This window comes from Argentina anserina, chromosome 6 (assembly GCF_933775445.1).
Source record: "Argentina anserina chromosome 6, drPotAnse1.1, whole genome shotgun sequence".
In the NCBI taxonomy this organism is placed as follows: domain Eukaryota; kingdom Viridiplantae; phylum Streptophyta; class Magnoliopsida; order Rosales; family Rosaceae; genus Argentina; species Argentina anserina.
The window spans coordinates 18,801,909-18,823,754 of record NC_065877.1 but is presented as its reverse complement, the minus strand read 5'-3'; the positions used below and the strand labels follow the sequence as shown (position 1 = coordinate 18,823,754).

Genomic DNA, 21,846 nt, shown 5'->3' with positions numbered 1-21,846 from the left:
CGATATTATCTCCTCTGTATGCTAGAACCACTACAAAAGAGTCCAAGATGCGATAGCTAGGCCCCACCCTCATGATTTTGTCTTTGGTCACCTCAAAACGCGTCTTAATCTAGGGATGTGAGTCTGCACATCTTTTTCTTTTTTTGAAAAAGTTGCGCCTCTCTCTCTCTCTCTCTCTCTCTCTCTCTCTCTCTCTCTCTCGGTTTGAGAGTCGTCGATGCGCCTCACCCTTGTGGTGATATCTCACTCATAGTAGTGATTCCTCATTCTTATGTTGATTATCCTAAGTCATTCTCAGTCTTTTCCTGCTTTTGTTTCTTATCCTTCTTTTTTCTACATCCTGAATCCTAGTCCAAGTCTTGCCCCAAATATCATCGTTCCACCCATCTTATCTCTCAATCTTCTCTGTCCATATCTTTGATTTTAGATTTTCTCTCATCTATGCTTCTTGGATGCCATAGCTTTGAATCAGCAAAGACTACTCAAAAGCGTGAATGTCCGCATATCAAGTGGAAGGTGTGTAGAGCTTTGACTTGGGTGCATGCACCACCTCCTTCCTTGTCTTGTTTTATTTTAGTTCATGATCTCGTGGGTGCTCCTTGCACATTGTTCCATGAGTGGTTGCTGCAATTTAGAAGTGGTGGTGTTGAAAAGAGCATCACCAATGGGTTATTCAAATCCTTTTGTCAATTTCAAATTTTGGCATATGACTTGGCATTGTCAAAAATAACAAACATCTTCTCCAATAGATACGTCAATTAATAAAAAGAAATGAAATAATATTTATTATTTAAATTAATATTTTTATCAACATTCAATTATTAGTTTATCACCCATCATTCTCCATCTCCTCAACTACAGCTCTCTCTTTCTCTTAACTACTTCTATTATTTAGTTTTTATTTCAGGATGAAATAATTGTGTATTATTGAATGATATGGGGGCCTATATATAGGCATTACAAAACCACAATCCCGTAGGATTCGGAGTTCTAATCTATTACGGAGATGCTAATCTATCTGCTAATAGGAAACCTATTAGGCTAAGACACACACAAGGGTAGAATAGTAATTCTCCAAGAACACTTCCGCTTGTGTCGCATGCCTGGGTTGCATGGTACACATCGTTGCCTCAGTAAAAACATTGTCAGCAAAATAAAAACCTCTTGGGTAAAAACAAAAGCTTGATCTAAGGGAAAAAGAGCACAACGCACCATCTACATTTGATAGCATCATGTGAGGGATAAACAACTCTCCCTGATTAGTGCCATAATCATGGAGTACAAAGAACAACGTATACAACGTTCATTACATGCTTCTCAAACGTAGTCTTGGGCTAATGATTAATCATTAATGTAGCCACATATCATTAGATCATTCATGCTATACTTAGCCAAACTTAGATCTTAGGAAACAAGATTGCATAACAACTCAAAACAAGAGTTTGCAATGAAAATCAGATTCTCGGGTAGAATGACATTCACTCACTTAAACGACAATAACTTCTTCGTCAAAATAGGTATCAGCGAACCGTAAAATGTTCTGGAAAGTAGACACCCGTGGCTTTCCAATGACATAAGGTTCACAACCTAATCCGATCGGAGCAGTTCACCATTCTCTGTCAAAGTTGACTGACTTGCAAATTTCCAGACAGAACTGTTTCTACTTTGCTAAAACGGCCATAACTCACTCAATATGATAGCTATGAACAAATGGTTAGTGTCCCTGGAAAGTAGACACATAGACCTTTCCAACGGTATCAATTTCACCATATTTCATCGAGTGAGCTGTCTTGTAAGTCTCGTTGAATTTGACCTACGAAACTGGACAGATTCTTATTTGTCACATTCAATGTGTCTTTCGCAAAACGAATGGGGGAATGGACAAATAAAGGACTGATTTTGGTCCAAAACGGAACCGTACGTATCCTTTACGCTACCAGTTTCGACTGCTACACCAAGGCGTACGTTGATGTTGCTGGAGCTGCTAGCGGCGTTGGTGCGGATAGGATTTGTATTGGTTCACTAAGTGTAGAACTAAACCCATGTCAAAGAAGCAATGCAAGTCCAATGACAATGCATAGGCGCATAGTTAATCACGTCATAATGAAAGCAATAGTGTCCCAACAACACTTACATATCTGAATCTATAGCTCATTGAATCTCTTCATCATCTTTACTTAGACGAAATAGAGAATCAAGAATTAGCTTTCATATGAACACATATGGGTATGAGTTCTTGCAACTAATTGTACTACGTTCTCTCAAACGTCACAATCTGATTACATAAGCTCTCCGTGGTCTGGAGGCAAGTCCCTCGGGCACTCTCATATCTGCGTCAAGATCCCTTTACAGATATTCTATGACCACTATCATATGCTGCAAATCAGTTTTCATGGACACTACTACTGATCAAGTAGCGGAAAGCAATTCTGTCCATAACGAGAGAATATAACTCATCGTAGTCAATACTAGGATAATGAGACAATCTTTGCGCCATAAGTCCTGCATATATCGCATGACTTCATCTTTCTCATTACACTTACGAACAACGATCAACATAACAAGTCTAGTTCAGCCTGTATTAATTCTTTCCACTTCGGTCAAGTTGCTCATCGTTGATACTTTACAACGGAATAAGAGCATAAGCGAATACATCATCAATCATGGGAGATCAATCCATTAAACACATGCACGCACTGTATATGATCAATTCGTGAGATTTATATTGTTCTCTAACATCAACAAAATGAGTCTGTAGCGTCCCACAGAAACTTAGTTGATACACATGTTTAGAGAATATCTCTTGATGATGGGCAAAATACTTGTTCCTACGCACTTCGCTTCTCTTCTGGTTTTGATTCCAGAGAATAATGGTCTCCCCCTCATCTAGGTAGGATCCAAGACCGCAGCTATGACCCTTACTAGTCTATCTTTGCGTTTGCCGCCCTTGTTTTGTGGTGCAATACCACGGGCGCCGACAACACCACAGCGTACGATTGTGCCATAGCCGGATTCCTTCCCACTATTAGGGATGGTGCCAACGGTGTTAGGACCAGGTCATATGAAAATTCTCTCATATTCTGAGAGTTCCAACCTCACCGGCACATCACAACATTTATGTGCGATCTCGTCACTTTCGCAATATCGGTAAAGTCATTGAGCATCGAATCTTTAACTTTCTGGAGGTAGATAATGCGTTGCACATTTGCTCACTTTGAGTAGTGCGGGATCTTAATGAGATATAGTGCCACACCACGTTAATTCCTAGCATTAAAACCGAAATGGGAGCATTCCATAGCTCCCCCTAATGACGGGAAGTATGTCTCATCAAAGTGACTGTCTACTAATATCACAGGATAGAGATCAACGGTTGTAGATTAGAAATAACGGACAAGTGTTGGTGATTCATAAATCATAACCAACTAGAATACTTAATCGTTTCAAGTAGACCCATTGAGATAACTACAATAGAGGCACATAAACAACTTTAACCAAATAGGCGTTTAATGAAAAGAACGTTGGGATTGTATCCAGTAACCATCTGGTACGCACTAAACGCTTGGCAAATTGTGGGTCTAAAACGAATAAGTGTCGCTGCAAGCAACATCATTACATATCTCCATGCAAAAATCGGCAGGTTAGTACCCATAACCAAATCCGAGCTCTGTTAGATCATACAGTGAATGAACATGAGGAATAATATGTTCAACGACGATCTTAGTAGACATGCAAAACAAAATCATCAAAGTCGTGGAGGTGAACTCTCCAACGGTATCCAATGAAATAGATTTGAGAGGATGGGAAAGGTGGTGAGCCCTAAGTATGATGATCATAGCAAAAAACTTAGCAAATGCAGCGTTCCTTGTGGAAAGCAAAGCGACGTGTGACCAAGGCGTCGATGCTCTTAACCTGTACCATAAAAATACCGAAAAATGTCCGCATTCGGTTTGATAGGTTCCACTAATGTCACCTTAAATACTTCGTAAGAATGAAATGTTCTCGGTTGGAGCCTTAGCAAAGAAGGACTTCCTTGAAATCTAGCAAAAGAACAAGCTTTGCAAAGTGAGCGATGGGCATCATAGATTGTCATGGAGGCATTAGAAAACATGGGAGGCATCACAAGCTCCTGTGAAGGAAGGGATGCCGCCATCGACGGCCTCAATGCCATGGAACTGCCGGGAGGGGCTGGCTCGGCCTCACCGTGTGGAGCACGGGTGAGGTGATCCTCCAATCGCTTCGTGAACATGAAAAATAGATGATCATGTGAATTTCAAAGAACTCGAATCATCATATTTCGTTCAAAATAACTGAAAAATGATCATGTCAAAACCGAGGAGACAGCAAAACCGAACCCATGATTCAAAGAATCTTGAGTTACATAAAGCAACTGTTGCATGCAAGCGAAACTATGTCTGCAGGCGAACAAAGCTATTGTCTAAGCTTGAAAAAGCTACTATCAATGAAATCTGACAGATTTATTCCTCTCCATTCTTAACACAAATATCAAGATGAAAATCCATCATTGGCATGTATGGCCTTTAAAACTTAGCAAGGCACGAAGATATAGAACACAATCTGCGCCGTAGGACAGTGTGGGTGGTTACGCAATTAGCAAGACACTCGATTTCACGGCGGGACATTCTCAAAATGAAGATTAAAAGAGTCAACGACGCGGTGAACTTCTCTAGACAATACGCCGTAGGATATTGTAAGAGGGGAGATTGAAACAAATGTGCAATCCCATCGAGTGTATCACATGGCAATAAAACTACATTCTTCAACTTAAGAGTTGGAAAAATATGGTATTAGAGCAGTTGAATACCAAGCAATTAAGGTGGAAAACCATCCATTTGGTGCGGGTGGTCACCAATAATAATAAAATCATTTGAGCTATGAAACGACTTGGAGAAAACTGGAAAATTAACCGGAAAACCATGTCAAAATAACTCAAAACCGGGTGAAATTTAGACTAGGAAAATGTGGCAGCAAGGACTGCTGAAATATGCCGGAAAAATGACGAGAAACGACAAACAATTGTCGGAAAAACTCGCTGGAAGCCGGCAGCACCGATTGCCGGAAATCCGGCCGGCTGCGTCGGAGCTGGCCGGTATGGAGGCCATAACTTCAGGTCCGACAGGGAACGCAGTCAGGAACCGGATGGCGGTGCCGAAAACGCCGGAAATGGCCGGAAGGCGGCGCGAATACGCCGGAAAACGTTCCGGAAACGCCGAAAAAGTAACCGGGAAAAACGATGTCAATTTTGACGTTTCGAGTACCGTTTTCCAAATTTTAAGGTCCAAAATCACAATGTAGTGCTATTGGGGTCTCATGTAACCCAAAAACGGTCAATTTAAAAACCACGTGAGTTGCAAACATTGACCATGCATGCTAAGCCAAGGCAAATAAAATTCTCACGAGTCCATCTTGTAAACGAGAAATACGAGAAATTTTATAGAATATGCCAATATTTAATACAACACAAACAAGCTTCCAATTCCAAAAATAGTAAGCAGAAAACATAGTCAAAATAGATTGACTAATCAAAAGTCCGTAGTAACAAAATCTTGCATATCAGATTGGGTGGAGCCTTAGCCTGAGGCTCAAAAATGTGCTTACTTGAGAATGGAAGAATGTTACGTTTTCATCTCCAAAATTCCCTCAAGAAATAGATACAGGTGCCAAAAATGACATGTGTTTCTCGGATGTGGAGCATGCTTCAAGGTCAACTCTGGTAATACAACGCCATAGACGTTTATTGAATCACTTTAAGTGTGTCCCATAGAATGTGTTATATTTTTTTTTGGATGAAATAATTGTGTATTATTGAATGATATGGGGCCCTATATATAGGCATTACAAAACCACAATCCCGTAGGATTCGGAGTCTTAATCTATTACGGAGATGCTAATCTATCTCCTAACAGGAAACCTATTAGGCTAAGACACACACAAGGGTATAATAATAATTCTCCCGGAACAGTTTTCAATATAAAAACACAAACATCAAAAACTTGATCTGATCAAGAAGATATTATTCAAACTTCAAGTTTTCAGGGCAGACTTGTGTACCCTTCATCCCATATTATTTTTCTGTTTTTGCATCAAATCTCTACTACTCGGTAAGTCTTCTCAACTCTATCTATTCTCTCAAAATTGTAGACAAATTTGGTTTTGTGTCTCATTCACACATCTTTAATTACAGACCTATTGTGATTTGCATCTATCTCCTTTACACCTCTTTTCACATATGCAAGAACAATTGCAGATCTAAACCAAATTGATGCTTTATGCAGATCGAAAGAAAACCCATAAATATCACCCATCGTTCTTAAAACCCAGTTGTTGTTCTAGAACTTATGAAGGTTGTCATGACTAATGAGAGAGAGAGAGAGAGAGAGAGAGAGAGAGAGAGAGAGAGAGAGAGAGAGAGAAAAAGAGAGAGAGAGAGAGAGAGAAGAAAAAAATTGACATTGTTTGGAGCTCATGTTAAATTTGACAGTGTGGTCTCATATGTCAAATCCACCTAGCACCACGTAGAATTTAGCATACCGGTTGGAATTACAGTGTTGTGTCAAATGTTACCGTTGAGCCTCCACCCTGTCAAAAGACATGGGTTGGAGATGCTCTAAGTTGCTAGGTAGAGATTATAGATCCATGGTCGGATTGTTGGATTCATTCTACTTTTTTCTGTTTTTGTTGTTTGGGATTTCTTAGCTCAAACTCTTTCTGTCAGATTTCTCCACAAGCTGTATTTTTGAACAAAGACGGAGTGCAGCAACAACCCAGGTCATCGTTGGTGGCCTCTTTGTCTTGTTGGTGGCCTCTCTGTCTTGCCGGCGGTTGAAGAGTGTAGTAGTTAACGTTAGGATTTTATGTGTTTTTGGGCTTTTTCATGAGTCTTGTAATTTTTACTTTCTTGGGCCTAGAAAGTTAGGATTAAATGGAGATAGGCTTTGACCTTTTTAGTTTATGAAAAGTTGAAAGTAAATTTCCTTTTAATCTTAGCCTATTAAGTTTGTACTATAATTTTTTAGATTAATGAAAATCTCATTTGTCCAAAAAAAAAAAAGAGCCTGCACATATAACATCATCCAATTCTCCTCAGAGTTGAGAGATCTCACTTATAAATTAACTTAGCACCCATAAATAAACATACAATAGCTAGTTACTTGAAACTAACTTAGTACACAGTTTTCACTAGGTTTATGTGCATATTCCTCGCCAAAGTGCTAACCAAGCTAAGACTATAGTGCTTGATTTTACTTAGATTCTGGCAAAGATGTACTAGAATGATAATTGATCCAAAAAAGAGGTCAGTTTTTCACATCTCGGTACCATATCTTGTTTTTTTTTTCGATACATCATCACAGTACTATAGTTAACACTAACATAAACACCACAAATATTAAATCAGCAAAGTAAGATTTATTAAAATATTATAAAAATTATTGTACTCTGGCGGTAACATAGTTAAAGAGCTATTTTATTGGACCTTAGGATATGTAATCGCTACTTCATCATTTTTAGGGCTACAAATCTAGTGCTATCTCAATTATGTCACGTTGCAAAGTAAATAAAGTCGTCATTAGAATATTTGTTATAATACATGCATTGTATAGAGATTCTCGATAGTATTTCAGAATTTTTTTTAGAGATTTATTATAATAAAGGGTTTAGAGCATATTTAGGCTTTATGTTCCACTCTTGTAATTGAAAGTTTTATTTATGAAAGCTTTATTTATGAAAGCTTGAAGGTAGTTGTACGGCCCATAAATGTTTTTAAAAAAATAATTAGATAATTTGTGAACTGATTTAGTCGGACTAGAATTCACATCCAGCTCACTATCATGCTGGTTGGTTTTAAATAAATTTATAATTGCTCTTTAAGATTAAAATTGGAAATACATCCACCCGAGACTATCACGGTATCCAGTGGCGAATCTAGGATTGCATCATTGGGGATTAACTTGAACTTAACTATAAAAAGCTAGTGGAGAATCTCGACGACACGAAAGAATTTTACTTTTGAAATCAAAATCAATCTTCCTAGTCATTGAATGTAATGAGGCTTACTCTTCTAATGCATATATACAAATAACATAAACTAACTAATTAAATATTCATATACCACATTGTAATCCAGAATCATTTACTAAACATTATATTATCAGTTCGAAAAGTTAAAAAATGACCAATGAAAACTGAATTAAAAATCGTGGTTGATCAGTAAAGCTTCGGAAAGATAAGAAATGAATATAATTTAGATTTGAACTTGTAGGTTGGAGATTTCATTGAAACCATGAAGCAATTTTTTTTCCGAACGCTTTGGTTTGGACTCCTAAATTGTCATTTGAGTCTAATAGACGCTTATAACAATTGAAAAATAATACTCATATATATCAGACAAAACGGTGTTTATAATCAAAATCTAACACAATTACATTTATTCATTTGTAAGCAACGTACTAGCTGGTAATTAATCTAGGCACCAGCATTCTAAAAGAAGAGATACTTGGGTGAGGACATGCTATTGAGGAAGAAGAGTAAAGTTTGGAAGGGGAACAAATTAGTAGAGTTGATTATTTGGGGATGCTTGGCTAAAAAGAATCTCAAAAATAAAAGATTAAAAACCTAGTTTTTTTTCTTGTCTTAAGCTTGGAGATGCTTGAGTCACTCAAAAAATAGGCTAGCTACGCCCCTGATAGTACCACCACTGGGTCAATTGAACACTGGATTACACAATATTATTCTACGAGAGAGTTTTCATTGAGGACCTTATAATGAAGACTTGGTAAAGACTTTCAAATAGACGGTTGGATGAAAGGTTTAAAATTCATTTAAAAATCATCACCAAGTCCTGATATTATAAGATTCTCAATATAAGTTTTCCGATTATTCTACTGCACTGCATAATGTTTTTTTTGGAAATGCACTGCATAAATAGTTTCAATGTTTCATTACCAAAGAGAAGGAATTGGTAAACAACTAAAGGAAGGTTCTGTCAGAAGTAAATAATTCATTTCCTTCTTTTGAGGGTTTCCCACGCAAAGCCGCAGATGTATTTGTCAGAATCTTGTTATAATTCTATGTGCTGCGCGTCCCAAACACCCCGTTACCGTTTTTGCTTGGACATTTGCCTCAAGATTAGGATGGATCTACCTCTAACCATAAAGTCAAACGCGCTTCTTTTACTTTGTTGTTAAGCAACGGGAATGTAAATTCTACGTTTCCCTTTCAAAAAAAAAAAAAAACAATGGTGTGCTATATCATCTGATAAATTTGAACGACTCAACCCGTCGATTTACCAAGTACCAAGTATGGACACAGAAGACCGTCATTGATCTCAAAGTGGCTCTTTTATGTCGGCCTGAGTTTCCGATCAAATCGTACATGACAAGAAACCCATGAATAATTTAGGACTGTTGACTTCATATAAACACACAAACGAGTAGAATAACATCTCAGTTACACTGGAACTCTTAGGAACTGAGGAACTGTTACAGTTCAGTGGGATTCACATCATAACTCGCGCGAGAATCATCGATGGTGCACTGGTAAGAAAAGACTCATTACAGAAATAGATCCCAACACTAGAACAATGCGTATAACAAAAGGCAAAGGAGAACAGCTACCCAGTACTGACATAAATTAAACGTCAAGATCTTGCAATGCGGTTACAGATATACAATAATATCCTTGTATCCCTCAAAACCATATGAGGACACCATACACCTATCATCAGCCTTTATTCAATGCGTAATAAAAAAACACACGCAATGACTGTTACTCAACTGGAATGTTTCCTGCCCTTCTCCGTTTACCCTGACCATCCTCTCTGTGGAGGCGGAGATGAATGAACATTCAACCTGTCAATCACAGCATTAAAATCGATGGTTTGGCCGCTTTCCTCCATCCTCTGGATCACACTGGCAACATGATCACCCCTAAAACCCATGCTCACCAACTTCTCAATCAACTCATTGTATGGATGGTTACGAATGAATTGCGGGTTGCGGACCATATGATTTGGAGCTGTTGTTGGTTGTGGAGTCTGAGAGGCACCAGCTGGAGGATATCCACCTTGACTGTAGTGAGGCATCTGGGCAGAATAAGGATTTCTACCCCCTTCACTATCAAACATCATATATGTACTCCCTGGGGGAAGTGCAGGGTGAGGCCCAGCAGAGGCATACCCATCACCTTGTTGACCTCCAAAAGCACCCTTAATCTGCTGGGGTGGAGGCTGCTGTGGCATTGTTCTACCAGCTCCGCTATATCCAAAAGGAATGGTATCAGAACGACCAGAACCAGGTTGAGGAACACTCGAATATGATACTTGCATTGACATGCTGTTTGGCAGAGTCTCAGGAGGAGATGGGTTCGTCTGTTGACCAGTTGGGTATGGCGGGTACACAGGTGTTGATGGTGGCCTCATGTGGGGTTGTTGCATAGACGGCATCGATGGCTGTTGTGGGTACTGCACCTGCTGAGGCAACTGCTGTGGTAGTTGCTGTGGATACTGAGGGAACGGTTGGACTTGTGGTTGATTCACTTGAGATTGAGTTGGCTGTGGTGCCACTCTAGGGTCTTGCAGTTGCGGGGTTCGATACTGAGTATCCGAAGCCAAATACTGACTCTGCGGATGCTGTTGTGGGGGCGACGGATTTGATAGCTGAGTTTGAGGTAAGTAATAGGTTTGCTGTTGTGCGGTCGCATTCTGTGTTGGCGCCTGTTGTGGAGGTGCCGCCGGTTGTTGCTGTGGTGCTACTTGGTGGGGCAAGGCGAGAGCTAACTGCTGGTTAGGTGTTTCAGATGTGTTGTCAGTCTTCTGACCATCTGAGGTAGGTGGTGATGCTCTTTCCTCATTTGTTTGGGAATGGATTGAAGAAGAAGATCCTTTCTGTGCAAGCTGAAGCTTGGCTAATTCTTTTTGAGTCTCAGCAAGTTCTTGCTTGTCTCTCAGGATCTGGACAGACCTATGGACCTGAAATGGGCATCACACAAGTTCAATAATTGCAAAAACCTGGAATTACTACAAGAAGTGAACAAATACAACAGTCATGAGAGACAACAAGGTCCAGATGATTGAGGCTCTGAATTTTCATTTCATAAAAACCCTTCCTAACATCCAAAATCCTTGGTTGCAGAGTACTAAAATCAAAAACTCAATGAGAGGCATAGGAGTACAAAATATTCATTCAAAACCCGATTTTAAAAACCCAATTCATTCAAACGAATTACATTGTGTTAGAGAAGATCCGTATCCATCAGCCAAGAGAGAATCCTACAAGAGAAAGCTTACGGATGTAGTCAATTAAGATGACAATTCCACAGTTATACCCATCCGAATGCAATAAATGGACACACAAGACTAATAAATCAAATACCGGCACATGAGCAATGCCTATACATCATATTCCACCAGACATATTCAATACATATAAGGAATAAAGAGTTGCAACTTACCTCTTGAAGATGTTTCTCAAGAGTTTTGAGCTTTGTATCCGCCTCCCCGCGATCACGATTTAAATCAGAACGCATCTCACCGATGGACTTATCAAGATTGTAGCAATATAACTCCAACTGCGACAGCCGTGAACTAATTCCCTCGAGGAAGCGCATGAGATTGTCAGCATATTTTTTCATGCTCTTTTCAACAGTAGCAATTACTTCTTGGTTGAGAGAGTCTTCAGGTTGGGCATAGGCAGCTGAAGAGTACATTGGTGATCTAGCCATCCTACTTTTGTGAAAATCCTGGTAGAAGTAGCACATAGCACTCACTAGTCAGTAGACAGAAGTCTCTACTATGCTTCTAAACTATGGTAAGATTAGCTGACGAACAAAACATGCACTTGGCCAAACTCACTGAATATTGAAAGGTCATAGGAAAGACTCTTATAAATGATTAAATATGGAATTGGAGAATAGAAAACTCTCAAGGAAAGAAAAGTAAAGGGGTTTGTCAGCTTTCAACACAACATGTGGTCCAACAAATAATCTTGTCAACAACACCATATATTTCTGAAACTTCAAGGCAATCCCGAATTTCACAAATCAAATTTCAAACATATTAGACATTCTTCGATTTAACGAAGAAGCTAGCTGTTGCAATATTGAGGGGAAAGCTGATTAATAAATCAATTTGCAATTACCAACAAAGTGATTTTCAGGAGCCCCACTCTATTCAGCAATATAATTAGGCAGTCAATTATCAAACGAGGCAACTATATTCCCAATCCCTATTTATCTCACATTTTTTAAACTTTTTTTTTAAATCACGCAAGTGTAACATAATTAAATTGACTATTGTAATATCAGAAATTACCATAACACCAGCTAAACGTAGCTGACAACTAGTTTCGCTCATAAGTTTTACATTAAATTAGAACAACAATGGCACATAGCCTATAGAAAAAACTTCCATTCAAAATCAATGTGCGTACTCACCTCCTCAATATGCTATTTTCAAGGAACAAAATTAACCATAACTTATATTCACAAGCTCATCACTTAATTCAATACTCCAGAGCAAGTTTTACAGAAATCTCAGCACTTGAGACCATACTGATGCCTATAGAACTGTACATGCTTATCAGTTACAACACTAAGTTTCTGCATAATTTCACGCAATTAAGCTAGTACCTTCAAGTTGTCAGCCGCAAACATGGCAACCACCAGAACTCAAGAGCAACCCAAAAAACTTCTTCAGTTATTTGTAGTCACCATTTAGTTTATACATATCGCTATAACCCCTTAAATCCATAGCTTGATAGCTAATGCTTTTATGCTAAAAACTTTAGGCTTTTTTTTTAAGAGATAAACTTTAGTTCTTAGTGGTTAGGGAAATTAGCTAAATCAAACAGAAAGTTCTTGGTCTTGATTATTGAATAGGACTTCTAGGAGCAACCACAAAATAGACTCACTCTCTCGGCCTACCCCGACATAAAGCCTTTATAAACCGAATTTGTTTGTAAAATTGAAGCAACAGAACCTGCTGTTCAATTTCAGCTGATAATAAAAAACAAACAATGCCCTAAAAGAAAAACAAAAAGATTGATTAAGATGATCGGAACCCTAATACCTGGGTGGAATTGGTTCCGATGGCCGGGTCGTTGTGAGTTCCATTGGAGGAGTCCTGGTTGGTGCCGAAGTCTTCATACGAGCACAGAATGTCGTCGGAGGCGAAATCAAAGCCCTTCGAGCCCGAATTGGCTCGACCCGACGATCCAGACGCCATTTTGCAAGGATCGGAGCAAGGTTTCGATGAGGCGAACAAGAGAGAGAGGTTGAGAGAGAGAGAGAGAGAGAGAGAGAGAGAGAGAGAGAGAGATTGGGGATTTTTGGGTCTCTCTTGCCGTTTGCGTGCAGAAGCTTATAAGTAAAAAGGAGAATTATTATTTTTCAAGTCGTTTCTTATTTTTAAATGAAACACGAGGAAGATTATGTTGGGAGTTTCGCGTCAGATAAGGATTAGCTTCACCGACCATGCCTTTTGATTTTGCAGAGATAACCTTCTACAACTTGTCCTGTTTTCTAACTAGTGTTGCTCAAAGACAAGGACATCTACGAAACTCATCATCACATCAGCAATATTGTTTTGTTTGAGTGATCGTGTGGCTCCAAAATCCATCTAGAGTGCTTAGCTAAATTAAAAATAAAATTAAAGACATTGATAATGTGATTTATGTAAAAGTGAAACGGAATTGATCCACTCGTATTATTATAAACCTCATTTATATAGGAGAAATATTACATGAAAGGTAGCAATCAGTTTAATAACAATAAATAAAAATTGATCCGTTACATAATTTAGATCTGTAATTAACTAAATATCAATATTGATTACCCAATTGTCTTCGTCAGTTATTTTGACGAAGGCACACTAATAAGGTAATAATGTTTTTCCTTTAACACTCCCTCTTGTGCCAAGTCAAAGTTATAGTAGTGTGTGAACTGTTGCCTCATCAAAAACCTTGCCAGATAATGAAACTCAATGGAACAAAATAAATCGTGGTCGAAGGGAAAAAGAGTACAACACACTAATGACATGTGTGGGTCTAGACTCCCCCTAAAGTCTACCCATCCCCTTGACTCTTACTTTAATCAAGGGAGTTCGGAAAGCATTCACATTCCTATATCTTTTACATATTTCTCAAACGTAACTTTAGGAAATGACTTGGTAAATAGGTCTGCCACATTCATCTCATATTTAACTTGGTTCACTTGAATCTTGAGGAGAGCTTGTTATTGCTGATTGTAGAAAAACTTTGGAGATATATGTTTCGCATTGTCACCCTTGATATAACCTAGCTTCATCTGTTCGATGCAAGCTGCATTATCTTCATAAATGCACGTATGATCTTCAGTGGTAGAACTTAAACCACTAGTTCCTCGAATATGAGTAATGATGGACCTTAGCCATACGCACTCACGAACCGCCTCATGTAGAGCAATAATCTCTGAGTGGTTCAAAGAGGTAGCCACAAGGGTTTGCTTGGTTGATCTCCAAGATGTCGTCGTTTTTCCAATAGTGAATACATAACTAGTTTAGGAACGACCTTTATGTGGGTCAGAAAGACACCCAGCATTAGCAAAACCAACCAAAACATTATTTGGGGTTTCAGAGTAGGGGATAGTAATTTTTTTCATCGACATTTTCTTTAGGAACTGCAATTCCATTTGCGGATCCTCTTGTCTTAAACCCAAGTCAATGGTTCCCTTTAGGTATCGAAATATGTTCTTGATACCACTCTAATGACGCTACGTAGACGCTGAGCTAAATCTAGTTAACAAGTTCACTGAGAATGCAATATCTGGTCGAGTACAATAATGTGCCTATTGCACTTAGATAGGGAGTTTCAGCTCCTAATACCTTTTCATCCTCTTCCTGTGGGCGAAACAAATCTTTCTTTATATCCAAACTTCGACCGATCATGGGACTGCTAACAAGGTGCACTTTGTCCATGTTAAATCGCCTGAGCATCTTTTGGACATATGCAGACTGGTGGATTAAAATTCCACAAGCTCGGTGCTCTAGTTCAAGGCCTAGACAAAACCGAGTTTTCCCAAGATCTTTCATCTCAAATTCGGATTTCAAATAGCTCTTAGGTTCTCTTATTTCGTCAAGAGTACCTATTATGTTCATATCATCAACATATACAGCTACAATAGCAAATCCAGAACTTGTTTTCTTTATAAATATACAGGGGCACAATTCATTATTCTTATATCCTTTCCCAATCAAGTAGTCACTTAGACGGGTTACCACATCCGCCCTGATTGCTTTAGTCCGTAAAATGAGCGTTTCAACCTGATTGCAAACACACTCCGTGGTTTAGAGTCAATTGACTTGGGCAATTGAAGGCCATCATGCACTTTCATATATATCTCTGAATCTAGATCCCCATAGAGATATGTTGTACTCACATCCATAAGTTGCATGTCCAGTCCTTTCGGAAACTACCAAACTAACAAGGTAGCAAAACGTTATGACGTCCATTACGGGAGAGTGTGTCTCCTCATAGTCAATTCCAAGGCGTTGTGAGAAACCTTGCGCCACAAGGCGAGCCTTGTACCTTAGGACTTCGTTCTTCTCATTACGCTTTATGACAAATACCCATCTATGTCCTACATGTTTTACACTTGGTGGGGTTAGTACTACCGGACCAAATACCTGTCTTTTTGCCAGTGAATCTAATTCTACCTGGATTGCGTTTTTCCATTTAGGCCAATCTGCTCTTTGTTGACATTCTGCAACAAAGCGTGGTTCGATATCATCATGCTCTATTATTTCATGAGCAACGTTATATGCAAATACATCATCAATGTGTATGGAAGATCTTTCCATCAACTCATGTGCACTCTCATAATTCATTGAGATTTCTTTGTTCTCTGGAATCATACCAAATCAGAGCGTCCTCCAGTAATGATTCATGGACATAACTATAATCAGTCTCATGAGAGGGATTCTCCACATCGATGATTAATGGATCTGGTTGTGCCTTAGTCGCCATTTTCTTCTTTGGGGGAGTATCAGTCGAACCAAGTGGCCTCCCCTTCTTCCTTTGAGGAGCCATGGCCTCAGCCACACCTCCACTAAGTGTGGTTGCAGTGCCTCTTACTACGACACCGTGCCCCTTTTTGGGACTTCTAACCTTGCAGGCACATTTGCAGCTGGTATATGTGATCTTGTCACTTTAGCGATATCAGAAAACGCATCAGGCATCGAGTCTGCTATGTTTTGAAGATCAATTATTCTTTTCACTTCACTTTCACATTGTGGAGTGCGGGGATCAAAATGAGATTGAGTGGGGACAAACTATGACAATTCCTGTCGTCGTTCCCTTTGAAAATCATTGTTCTTATCTCCCCCTAACGATGGGAAGATTGTCTCATCAAAGTGACAATCCGCAAATCTGACGGTAAAACGATCGCATGTCAAAGGTTCCAAATAGCAAATAATTGTTGGGAATTTATATCCAACATAAATACATAGTCGTCTATGAGGACCCTTTTTTGTGCACTGTGGGGGCGCAATAGGCACATATACAGCACAACCAAATATGCGTAAGTGTGAAATGTCATGCTCATATCCAGTAACCAACTGGTACGCAGAAAATGGTTGGCTAGCAGTAGGTCTGAAATGAATAAGCAAGGATGCGTGCAATATTGCATAACCCCATGCACTGATAGGTAAGTTGGTGCGCATAACAAGTGCCCTAGCCACCATCTGTAACCTTTTGATTGTGGCTTCAGCGAGACCATTTTGTGTATGCACATGGGGAACATGATGCTCTACATCGATCCCAATAGACATGCAATAATCATCAAACGCTTTTGATGTAAACTCTCCATCGTTATCAAGCCTTATAGACTTAATAGGGTGATCATGGTGGTGAGATCTTAAACGAATAATTTGTGCTAGAAGTTTTTGCAAATGCAGCATTTCGTGTGGACAATAATGCAACATGTGACTAGCGAGTTGAAGCATCTACCAGAACCATAATGTACTTAAATGGCCCGCATTCTAGATGGATATGTCCACAAATATCACTTTGTATCCTTTGTAAGAATAAAATATTTTGTTTCGTATCTTTATCATAGGAAGGTCTCGATCATGTTTTTGCCAAAGAGCAGGCTTTGCAAAATGACTGATGTGCCTTGGAAATAGTCATTAAGGCAGAGGGAGGGAACACTTCTAGTACTTTAGAAGGTAATGACTGCATTGGAGCAGTGTAACGAGCACTGTGCATCGTATTGGATTGTTGTCCCCTTTTATTTTTTCCTCAAAAGAAGGGATGTCCGTGTGAAATCTTTAGAATATGGACCATCATGTCCCGACCAGGATGTCCTAATCGGTCATGCCAAAGCCTGTATAAGTCAGTGTCCCAAATTTCATCATTGGTGACAGCATATGATTCAATAATCTGAATGGTAGTAAGATATAGTCCATTGTCTTGACTCTTCATCTTCTCTAAAACGCGTGTCCTTCCATATTCAAGAGAAGTAAGACACAAATATTCACTTCCATTCTCACAATAAGTGTTCAAATGATAACCGTTGGTACGAATATCTTTGAAGCTTAACAAGGTTCGAGGGGCTCTAGGTGCATATAGAGCATTTGTGATTTTTAACAATGTGTCATTTGGTAGAAAAAATTTGGCAGTTCCTCGCCCTTTCACTATTTGGTCAGATCCAGTCATAGTAGACAAACATGAATTATAAGGAATTAATTCAACAAATAATTGTCGATTCCTTAATAGTGTGGGTAGTCGAACAATTTGCTAAGCACTCTATTTCTCTTCGATTCATTCCTACAATTAAATTTTGATCTCATATGCATTAGAACATTCTAGCGTAGGTCGAATGATATACTTTTCATTCCAAAATTTTTCTTTTTATTGCATGGATATATTGCTTTACATCATTAATAGTGCTATTTCCGAACCATGTATAATTTAAAAACTTGAACAATCTCAATACTTCAGAATAAAATCTGAAAATTTATTAATAATCCAACGGTAATCAAAATAAGTCTCATACATAGAAATTTAATTTCAACAAACCATTATTGAAAAATAAACTTTAAGACCAAACCAATAGTCTAATTAAAATAAGGCATTACGCATTCACACTCAACTTGGAAATAAATGAAAAAGATTAATTAAAATCTGGAGTATCGCTTGACTTAGCAGGGTCCAGCTTGCCATTAAAGTCCATGATTGTGAGGTTTGATGATTGCTCGATTACTCGACATCAATATTTAACCCTGTAAGCATCATTAGTAGTATAAAGCAAGAGGGTATCGTTCACAAACTGGGAATCCAGCCAGGGCTTAGGATCACAAACACTTAACACGAATTCATAAAGGTATAAAGATTGTGATATAGGTTCGGCATCAAAGATAAAAACAGAAAATAAAACCTAAACTAATATATACATGTGATCAACCAACCAACACATGAGCAATCACAAAAACAATTCATACAAAGCTAACGAAAACAAGTTCTACCTCTCCTTTTAGAATCATGCTGAGACACTATCATGAATAACTAAGGTTGGATCATGCAATTAGGGTTCTAAGCAGTAACCTAAATACATAGACACTTAACACATTCGACTCTTCCCAAGCGGTCTTAATCGAAATCTAACATACTTATCCTACCATGTAATTCAGAAGCCACGCATATTGAATTCATTAAGCATGTCACCTACTTAACCAACAATCATGCAATTTCGAAAATCACATAGAAAGGAATAAACATGTTCATAGCATAAGTCTTAAATCCAACAACCTAAATATCATGCTACAAGCGTATACATAACATAAAGATATCGAAATCACTCAAGAACAAGGCACGGTAGAAACCAAAATTCATAGAACTAAAACATGAAATCGCATCTTTATATAAATTGAATCAAGTAGCTATTTCATAGACAAAATTGAAACAAGATTACTCTACACAAATCGCATACTCATCCAAGAACAAAAAAACCAAAACTGAATTTAAACATAGAGAGAATCATGGTTACACTTTATCAATCAAGTGATTCTACAAGGTGTAGCCATGACTTCTAAGGGAATGGAACCTCTTCACAAGCATGCTTGAAGGCTAAAGATTGGTGGAGAATGGTGGAATCGGTTTTAGGATTTCTTGGAAGGGTGAGGGATTGATTCAGCAGAGCTAGGCATGTGTGCAAGGTTGATGATGATTGAATGGGGAGGCCGAGCCTCTCTATATAGGAGAAAATAAACCCTCTTTGCCGTCCCTTGTAGGAGATAGAATCCAATTGGGAATCTGAAATCTTCTTTGTTATGGATTTTGATTCATGTACTCCAAATCTAGCTTGATGTAGGAAACCAAATCCAATAGGGAGAACACATATGGGTTGCACGGCATCTCTCCTTGTTCAACTAGGAATAGCTAGGCCGGCCTCTTCTTCTCCTTCTTCAACTCGGATATGATTTCCTTGTCTCACTAGGAATGCATCACGGCATCACTACTTCTTGTCCAAGTATGATTTGTCTTTCCTGAAAAGAAATCGACGATTAAGGAATAGGAAAGAATGACAATAGGAAAGTAGAGTCCTAGTCGAGTAAGGAATCCTAGCTCAATAAGGATTTCTAACACTTAGCATTAATTTCATCATCAAATCATTCAATTTCGACATAGCTCTACTTAGAACATACAAATGACAATTATGAACCTAAAACAACTAAATAAGAAGTAACAAAACATAAGAATATGGCATATATACATTAAGAACGTCACACTTTGTGCTCCTATCAAGGTTGACATTAGGTTTAGGACCTTCTTCCTCCATATAGTGAGCCTCTTGTTCTCTAGACTCTCTATACCTCTTGTAATTGGCTGCTACTCTGTTGCTTGCCTGGCAGTTCTTATACCAATGAGTAGTGTCTCCACACATATAGCAAGGTTCATTGCCAACTCTTTTTTCCTTTTTGTTTGGGGGTTTTCGGTGCCTTTTTCACTTTGGGACCACTAGGTCCAGTGCCACCATGCATCACCATCTCTGCGTCATACATTGGGAGGACGTCCATGGCCCATTACACGTCCCATACCACGGCCTCCATATCCTTTTCCACGTGATGTATTGCCCCCACGTGTGTAAGGGTCAGCACGTCCAGTCCCCTTTGCTTCAGGGTTCTTTCCATCCTTCACCTTGTCATAGTTAGCCTCGGGAAATTTCTTTGTCCCAACAGGTCTGACATTATTGTTCAAAAGAACTTGATCATGACGCTCAGATACTTGCAACATGGTGATCAATTTATGGAAGGTAGTGATAGAGTTTTCTGGATCATATCATCTTCTGTGAGTTCCCTTGCCACAGAAATTGAGACGTGCTTTCAAGCGCAACATATCACTGTTGAAGTCATTAACCCTTTTGTAGTCAAGTAAGCGAATTTCATTCCACTGGACAGTTAATTATGGGAGCAAAGTGTCATGATATTCCCAAAACATCCATTTAGGGCATCCCACAATTCTTTGGGTGTTTTCAACTGAAAGTACTCCCATACCAAGCTTTGATCAATATGCCGCCTTAAGAACATTAGGGCATTGGCTTTGGTTTTTGCTGACGGTTCATCTTTTTTGTCGGTGGGAGGATAAATGGTGGTTGTGTAGTCATTTCCCACAAACGTGGTTTCAACATCAGAAACCCAACGATGATACTCAATTCCTTCTGAGTCCAAAATGGCAAATTCGGGTCGACTTTGGTCAGCCATCTACAAAAACAAGAGTATGATTTTTCATTATCATGAAAAATAATATATAAGTCGTGCTAAAATAATAATATTGATTTCAAGAACCCATGAAACATGCATATATTTAATTCTTAAGCACGTTATGTCATATAACACATTGATCAAATATGCCACAATCATAAATTTAATATGTCTTAAATTTACCATGCATAATTGAAAACATTACCAACATAACATATCCGCGTGTAGTAAACCCGACAAACAAATCATATTGTGGACATGCATATTTACTTACTTTAAAATAAATAACAGATATAGTAAAAAAACAGTAACCAAACTTTCACATTTATTATTTAAATTTCCAAAATGGTAAAAGTAAATGATTACTATAAATTACCAAAAACAATTGTAAAAAAACTAACCTTGATTTACCAGAATGGTAAATATTTCAGTTTTTTTCGAAACGGGTCCCGGGTCACGGGATCGCTGGATCCGTCGCAACAGAGGAGATCCGGTGTGGTGTTAGCCGATCAAAAATGGTGAAGCGACGGTGGGTCGGGGGTCGCGTCGCCGGTCTTGATTGCGGCGTGTGTCGGGGGTCGCGTCGGAGATCGCGGCGAGGTGGATCCCGCCGAGCTGTGTCGTCGTAGGGAAGAAAGTGGAGTGTCGATGTCGCCGAGCTGCGTGCCGCAGGGACTGGATGCGGAGGTCTGGGTCGCCGAGCGGGGTGGGCCGGAACGAGGTCACTGATCGGGGTGGGCCGGAACGACCGGAAAAAAAAAACGATGGTTTTTAGTTTTTTTTTGTTTGGCTAAAAACTCAGAATAAAGCAAAAAAAGGCTGATAACGTGTAAAAGTGAAACGGAATTGGTCTACTCATATTATTACGAACCCCCTTTATATAGGGGAAATATTACATGAAAGGTATCAATCAGTTTAACGACAATAAATGAAAATTGATCGGTTAGATAATTTAGATCCGTAATTAACTAAGGGGTGTGTATTCAATTAAGAATTTGTTGGACTTTTTTTGTATTTGAAAAGTCTATGGGTATTCAATTCAGATTTTAAAAAATCTTTAAAAATATGTTGTATTCAATTAGGACTTTAAATAATCCATT

General features: G+C 38.8%; 1 protein-coding gene across 1 annotated transcript; it reads right to left on the bottom strand.

Moving 5' to 3' along the window:
- Positions 1–9,617: 9,617 nt before the first annotated feature.
- On the bottom strand, positions 9,618–13,346 carry LOC126799023 (uncharacterized). Its single transcript, XM_050526132.1, has 3 exons — positions 13,082–13,346; positions 11,467–11,754; positions 9,618–10,984 (listed from the first exon to the last, which is right to left on the bottom strand). The coding sequence occupies exons 1-3, from the start codon at positions 13,235–13,237 to the stop codon at positions 9,818–9,820; spliced, it is 1,611 nt and encodes a 536-aa protein (XP_050382089.1). The 5' UTR covers positions 13,238–13,346; the 3' UTR covers positions 9,618–9,817.
- Between the last annotated feature and the right edge of the window lie 8,500 nt (positions 13,347–21,846).

Excerpts from the sequence above, each read along its gene's own strand:
- LOC126799023 (XM_050526132.1), bottom strand. The coding sequence starts at position 13,237 with ATGGCGTCTGGATCGTCGGGTCGAGCCAATTCGGGCTCGAAGGGCTTT. Across the intron at positions 11,755-13,081 it reads TCGGAACCAATTCCACCCAG|GATTTTCACAAAAGTAGGAT; the intron begins GTATTAGGGTTC and ends TACTTCTACCAG. Across the intron at positions 10,985-11,466 it reads TTGAGAAACATCTTCAAGAG|GTCCATAGGTCTGTCCAGAT; the intron begins GTAAGTTGCAAC and ends TGCCCATTTCAG.